General features: G+C 32.2%; 1 protein-coding gene across 1 annotated transcript; it reads left to right on the forward strand.

Annotated features, from left to right (window-relative positions):
• Positions 1 to 433: 433 nt before the first annotated feature.
• LOC107412908 (uncharacterized) lies at positions 434 to 5875 on the forward strand. Its single transcript, XM_016020738.4, has 8 exons — positions 434 to 876; positions 1392 to 1676; positions 2122 to 2181; positions 2283 to 2492; positions 3496 to 3614; positions 3776 to 3873; positions 5051 to 5175; positions 5255 to 5875. Exons 1-8 carry the CDS (start codon positions 586 to 588, stop codon positions 5414 to 5416), a joined length of 1350 nt encoding a protein of 449 aa, XP_015876224.3. The 5' UTR covers positions 434 to 585; the 3' UTR covers positions 5417 to 5875.
• Positions 5876 to 7428: the final 1553 nt, after the last annotated feature.

The following is a 7428-nucleotide window of genomic DNA, read 5'->3' on the forward strand; positions in this document are numbered from 1 at the left end:
GTATGATCTCAAATAAACAAATGAAAAAGGGCATAAGAATGAAAAGCAATTGTCAATATAATTTGCCTTTTCACATCTGGAATACAAAATTTGTGGAACTGCACCACCAATAAGTTACATAATAAATTATTTTTCAGCCAATAAAATTTCAAAAAAAAAAAAAAAAAAAACCGTGTGCATAAAGTGTTAAATGTAACCATATACATTTGAAACCAAAAAAAAATAGTAATAAAAAAAAATGCAATCTTATACATTAAAAAACAAAAGGAGATGAGATATTTTAATTTTTTTTAATTTGTAGAAGAAAAGAGAATTAAAATATTTGGAAAATGACAAAAAGAATGTCAAGTAGCGAGAGTATCCAAAGGTGTCAGCCGCCTAAGTCAAAATCCAAAATTCCCGTGCACAATGAAATAAAAGTAGAAAGGCTTTAGATTTTATTTTATTATTATTATTATTATTATTATTATTAATTTAATATTTTGGACATAATCACTATAAGTATCTTCAGCTTCAATTTCCATTTCCAAGTTTTGATTTTTCGTTTCAAAATTCTCGATCTTTGTTCTCTTTGTTTTATACACCATGAGTTGGTCTGCTCTTCCTTCGTCATCTTCTTCATCTCTGTTAATTCCTTCCATGTCCTCCTCTCTATTCACTGCCTCATCTTCTTCCAATTTATTGCCCAGATACCAATCATTGCCTCCTCTTCCTTCTTCTTCTTCTTCTTCTTCTTCTTCCTCTTCTTTGTGTTGTTATCGTGTGCTCTGCTGCAGTGGATCTTCTTCGTCCAGGACTCGCTATGTAGACGGCGACCTGAAATTTGTTCTCCATAATGCTCTTGATGCTTCCGGAATCCCTACCTCCCATGCCAGGGTCTGCTTCTTGCTCCCTATTTATTCTTCTTTACTTCAATTTCTTATTTTTTTATTAAAAAAATTAATAGTTCGTAGTTTCATGCTTCTGATATGAAATTCTTCTACTTTCCTGTTTCATTTCTCTTATGCATGTTTTCTTCTTCTTTTTTTATTTTTTATTTTTTTTTATTTCATATTTCTGGGGTCAATGTAATATTTTTTACTATTAGTTGGCAATGAAATTTTATTTGTTTTTATTTTTTGTTTATGCTTTTTTTAAAAAAATAATTCTCAAATGTGAGAGCTTACAAATTACAATTGGACAGCCAAGTTCATATTTTAGATGAATTTGATGCACATATTTTTCTTTTTCTAGCTTTATATTGATCTTCTGAAGCACTTATGGATTTTCTGTTTTGGGTCTTTGGTGGAATTTTCTAGTTTGTTGGTTGACCTGATTATGAAATGAGATTGATTTGTTTTGGTAAAAGTGTTGCTGATGATATATATGTGTGTGTGTTTGTGTGAATATAGGAAGCTAGGGAAGGTTTCTGCTCACAGATTCAGAAACTGTCGGATATAGAGAGGGAAACCAGCATTAGCATCAATAGGTGTGTTGATTTGGGAAAAACAGCTCTATATGTAGCAGCAGAGGATGATTCTCTGGTGTCTCATTCATCAGTTCCACTCCCCGTGGATGCTTTCATCGAAAGGTTGGATGATCTTTCCATGGGGTACTGTTCTACTCACAGCTCATCATTCAAGTTGTCTCCTGAGAATTTCTTGGAGAGTCTTGAGACATATTTGTACCACAAGAAGGTATTCGTAATCCTATTAAGTTTTTCATTTTACTTTCCGAATGAAATTGGTTACGTTTCTACTTAAATGAGGCATATTTAGTTCTATAGTTGGATTGTTCCATTTGATTGCTAGAATATCTTATTTTGTTATACATTTTACAGAGGCCAAGGAAGTTTATATTGCTAATGCACTGCATTTTAACAATTTGAAAGAATCTACATGAAAAGCAATGGCATACTACTTGTTTTCTTCAACAATTATTGGAAAACATCATATGCCAAATATATAGAATTAATTAACCAAATATTTAATTAAAAATTGAATATCCATACCATTTACTGAGAAATTGGTAAGAAAAAATTAATTAATAAAGGTATACTTGTGGTAATTTTGGTCACTACTTTCCCACATTTTAATTTTATTTTTGTTTTTGCTTTTTCATGACATGATTTCTTCCTCTCAGGGTTTTCGAAGAACCAGAATGAGATATCAGTCTGAACCACGAGCTTTATATCTTCACTCAGTATGGAACTCTTACCTCTATCACTATTCAAACTTATTATATTAGGATAATGCTATCATGTGATAATTGTTTCCAATAATCTAATCTTAATGTCCAAATAGGTTTTGACCCATCGTTCAGGATCTACTGCAATGCTATCACTTATCTACTCAGAAATTCTGAAAATGCTTCGCTTATGGGGCCTCTTGGATTTTGATGTTGAGATCTTTGTTCCTCGTGATCTCCAGAGTCTTCCTAGAGGCTATCATAAACTGAAAGCTAAGGAGTCTGACCATGCACACATAATGACATCTCAAACATTTTTGGTGGAGGTGACTTCTTTTATCTTTTCAGACTTATTTTTATTTTTTGCTTCTTTTTCTGTATTCTATGCCAATGAAGTTGTATATTCTGAATTCCAAATTCTCCAATAAATTTAATACTATTTCTGTGGCCACCTGTTTTTGGAAGTTACTATTTTTACATAATGCCACTGCAAGAGTGAACGAGTCTCCCCTTCAGACTTTGTACTAATGTATTTAAAGTCATGGTGATCTAAGGTGCACAATTATTTCGATTGTTTGGTTTCCATGCTGTAAACTAATACATATCTTCTTTGTATATAGTATTTTTGCAATATAATTGTGAGATTGTAACAACCTAGATTATTGAATTAGCATATTAGTTTGCTAATGAAAATGTATTCAGGTTTCTTTCTTAGTTACTGTTTTAGAAGGTGTAAGAAGAGGTAAATTTGTTTCAAACTAAGATAAAGAAGAAATCCAGGTTAGAGGGTATAGGGCTGTGAATTGTATCTCAAGAATTGCTTACTGGATGTTTAGGTGATAAATAAAGGGAATCTGACAGGTGTTGAAGAATAATAGATTGTAAACATATATCTAGCGTTTAGGCTTGTATTGCAGACTGTATAGCAGGTTTGTTCTCAAGGAAATAAGAAACAGGGGATAAATCACAGTCCACACTCCAAGTGAGCTAAATAACTATTGGGAAAAGGCATCAAACCTAGACCCTCAAAGAGCTCAATAGCATTTTGGAAATTCTTGACCGAAAATTGGAGAGTTGGAAAATTACAACTAATCTCGTAGAGAGTAGCTGCTATGAGCTATGCAGATTTGTTTAGTTCTTGCATGTAATGTGTGAGGTTTCTGCACTACTCCTTAATTCTTTCTTAAGGTTGAATATTCTTAATATTTTTGCTGGTCATCTTTGGTAAATCCGTGGTACATTTTGAGAGATGCTATAATATTTTATCAGATACATTAATGAGTGGTGGATCAACCTTGTATATGGTCCTTATACTTTCCTATTATGCAGATTTTGAGAAATTTGAAGGATGCTTTCTGGCCATTTCAACATGATAATGCAGGAAGTTTATTTTTACGGGCTGCACTTGCTGCTAACTGCATAGATAGATCAAACGATAATGAAGACAGGTATTTCAAATTTGTTGAAATGGAATACCTATACGAGCTTAGTTTAGATATAAACTTATATAGATAATATGAATTGTTTGCAGCAGTGGTAATTGCCCCCCTGTTCTCCCTGGAAACAGGTTTTCTTGTATCACATTACTAATCTACATTACATTTTGCAGTGGCTTTCAGCTTGCTTCTGCTAAGGCTGCTCAACATAGGCTACAGCGTGGTGTTTGGACCAGTGTACGTTTCGGAGATATGAGGCGTGCATTATCTGGTATGTGTTGATTTCTGTTTTTTTTTTCTTTTATTATCTAGAGGATAAAATTACACTTGATGAATTTTTCCTTTTCTTTTTTTTCTTTTTTTTTTTCTTTACCCTGACACTGGCGCCGCTCTTTACTATGAAGCTAAGACATTATGAAGTCTTAAAATGGCTAATCACACTAACAATTTTGTTTGCTGAATGCTTTAATTTAGAATGCCTTTCTAATCAACTTTCATTTAATGCATGATATTTACTCTTCAATTATTTTTTTATTCTTGTTGCGAATAGGAAGAGAAAGAATCTGCATGTGTCATGACACACTTTGATGGCAACAGAACTTTTAAAGAATCTTCCTTTTTCCATAATTACAGTATATGCACATATCAAAACATAGAAGGAATAAAATGTCAGTTTAGCAGGAAACTACCTGCACAAAAACCACATCTGACACTAGCTATTTACAACAATTATCCCAAGTACAGATGGAGAAACACACCCAAATATTTAAAAAAAAAAAAAAAAAAAAAAAAATTCCGATCATTTCAGGAAGAGAATTTAAATCGCACAACAAAGCCATTGACATCAGTGTTCCTCGGTCATGAGCCTGCTATTGGGTAGGCTTCCATTCCTCTGCAACTTGCCATATAAATTAACTACATATAATCTCTATTGGGTAGGCTTCCATTCCTCTGCAACTTGCCATATAAATTAACTACATATAATCTTGGCCTGAAACTACATTCAACAGTTGATAGTTCTTGCCCCTTATAATACTTGGGTAAGCATTAAAGCACTTCCACCATTGCCACATTTAAGGACCCTATCTTTTGATGGTAACATGTTTCTAGGGGCTACTGAAGCTGAAACTATAAATGCTAAATTTAAATTTAAATTTAAATTTAAACCAATATATTATGTAGATTCTATCAACAATAGAAAAGCGTGATTAACAAACTCGCATTGACATGCCTAGATCTCCTATTTACATAACTGGTTCTTTTTATTCTATTTTTGGTTAGACTGCCAATGGAGATGGATTAAAACCATAATCGTTTTGCTCTTGTTTTTCATCCAAGTGGTTTATGCACTTCCAACAAGTTTCCATTGGAATGTCCACCTTAGGAAAATTATCTTTTTATTTGCTTTGATACATATTTTTAAATGGAAATTATCCTTGCTGTTACAGCCTGTGAACGTCTTATCCTGTTGAACACCGATGCGAAGGAACTAAGAGATTATAGCATTCTTCTCTACCTATGTGGATTTTATGAGGAATCACTGGAATTCTTAAAGAAGTACCAAGACCTGAAGGTTAGTTTCTTATCTCTTTGTGAAATTACAATCGACTTTAGAAGTTTAACTGAACAAGAAGTTCATTTGAGCATTGCAGAATTCTTCCGTGCAAAACCAATCGGTAGATTCAATAAGTAGTCTGGAGGAAGATGCTGTGGAGAAATTGATGATCCGCCTTAAACTCATTTCAATGGAGGAAGGTTGGAGCAAGCCTTCATTTGCTAGGAACTTTCTTAGTAACGACTCTGAACCATGGTAGTGCTTCATGTACAGCATTTTACGCGCAACACTACAAAAATTTAGTTCATGTGAAGTAGTGATTGAAGGTAGGCTATTGAAGATCACTCGTCATGAAGAGCAGGGAAATTATAGGGAGTTGCTATGTGCTTTCGAAATGGAAGGCAGGATACATAGGGCTTGTGAGATATGTACAGAGTGTCAGCCTAGTTTTTTAACCATGTTTTGTTGATGCGGCTTCATTGGAATGTAAGTTTATGAAAATAATCTCAATTAAACTGTTAAAGCCATTTCACTCGGATAGAAGTATCAATGGGAAACTATTATCTGTGTACGGCCGTTTTGAGTTTCGAGTACCGATATGTTAAGTATGTTTAACATGTATAAATTTCATGTATATTGATGGGTACAAAATGAATTACATTCAATATTTTTCAATAAGAATGATTGTGCAGCAGTTATCTGCTTTCACTTTGTAGAAGATACATTCAAGTGTAGATAAAGGGAAAAAGAAACTTCATTGGCACGAAACATGAATGTTATTAGTCCATGATATTTTTATTGGGTAAATTGTTGAATGCAATTAATTATTTTACCAATTAATCAAATTCCTACTAATGTGTTAGTATTTTAATTATTCTATTTGGTTTAATAAATAGGTTTGATTTCGATTTTTTTTTTCCTCGAATAAAGGGGCTGACATTGTCACACATATTTATTTGACGTGCTCTTCTAAGTTCTAATAGGTCAAAAAACACCATAAATTTAATTTCAGATATTTTGTTCTCTAGTTTCATGGAGACAAACAAAAATGACGATTTTGCTTACCTGGAAGAGGTTGAAACTTTGAAAAATGCAACACTAACATTATGTATTTTATTATTATTATTATTATTTGCAATAAAAAATTATGTTATTCTGTTAACGTAATATTAGTATTATATATTTATTCTTTCTAGAGAACTAGATTTGATTTGATTGAATCTTGTAAAAAGAACAATATGAAAAGTCAAACTGCAATTCAAATGGAATGGTCATTTTATGTTAATCTAATTAAGACCATCAAAAATGGAAAATGAATTAAATTAAGAACAAGAAGTCATTTTAGACCATTTGCATGATTTTTTTTTTTTCTTTTTGGGGATCAAAATCATTTATATGATTTATAGAAAAACATTTTTCAATGATTATGAGATAGCAACAATAGTGAGACTAAAATTACTTAGAGTTGTAGATATATTGGAAAAATAATTTACAAATGAGTTTATAGAATGCCCCAAATTAATATGAATTTGTCAATTATTTATCTATTAGAAAATGGTTCATCCTAAAAGGCAGAAAAACCCACCCACCATGGTTGTGCCCAAACCAAAATCTTTTGGGTCGAAACACGTTTGATCCAATGGGCTTTCCAACGATCTATCTACAAGCCTAAAGCATATCATATTATAATAACATCACACATTGTAAGATATATTTTTAAATAATACATGATAATTATTAATACTATATAACAGCTTAAATTATTAGAGATAATAATTTGACATGAAATTAAAGCCCTAATTATTCGACTGGGTTTTGCGGTGCTAGATGAACCTAATAATAAGGGTATATAATTAAAAAATTTAATGTTTAAACGTCATCATAATCTTCCCACTAAAGGAGATTCAACTTGTTCCTATGGTTAATTCGAACAATTTTGCTAAAAGTTAAAAAAAGAAAATGTGAAAGAAGTATAAAAAGTTGGACAAAGAGACAGAGTACACAATCAATCTCCTTGTCTCCAAATAAGAAAAAAGGAGTAGCCATTTACCAAAAAAACATAAAAAGGTAGCCTGTCTATTATAGGGAAAATTTTCTAATTATAGACCAAACATTATCGATGGAGACAAAGAAAGGCCAACTCAGTCTAAAAATGAAATGGGGTAGGCTGAATCTAGTCTAGGCTTAGGTTAGGCATATAGCCTTATAGCTATAGGCTTATGTGTAAAAACCTATAAGTACAGTGTTAGCTTGGTCCAACCTTAATGAGGT

This window comes from Ziziphus jujuba, chromosome 8 (genome assembly GCF_031755915.1).
Source record: "Ziziphus jujuba cultivar Dongzao chromosome 8, ASM3175591v1".
Classification (NCBI taxonomy): Eukaryota; Viridiplantae; Streptophyta; class Magnoliopsida; order Rosales; family Rhamnaceae; genus Ziziphus; species Ziziphus jujuba.

What these genes read in the sequence shown, in the direction of transcription:
- LOC107412908 (XM_016020738.4), top strand. Translation starts at nt 586, where the DNA reads ATGAGTTGGTCTGCTCTTCCTTCGTCATCTTCTTCATCTCTGTTAATT. An exon ending in CTCAAACATTTTTGGTGGAG is followed by an intron (nt 2,493 to 3,495) that starts GTGACTTCTTTT and finishes CCTATTATGCAG; the next exon opens with ATTTTGAGAAATTTGAAGGA. An exon ending in TATGAGGCGTGCATTATCTG is followed by an intron (nt 3,874 to 5,050) that starts GTATGTGTTGAT and finishes TTGCTGTTACAG; the next exon opens with CCTGTGAACGTCTTATCCTG.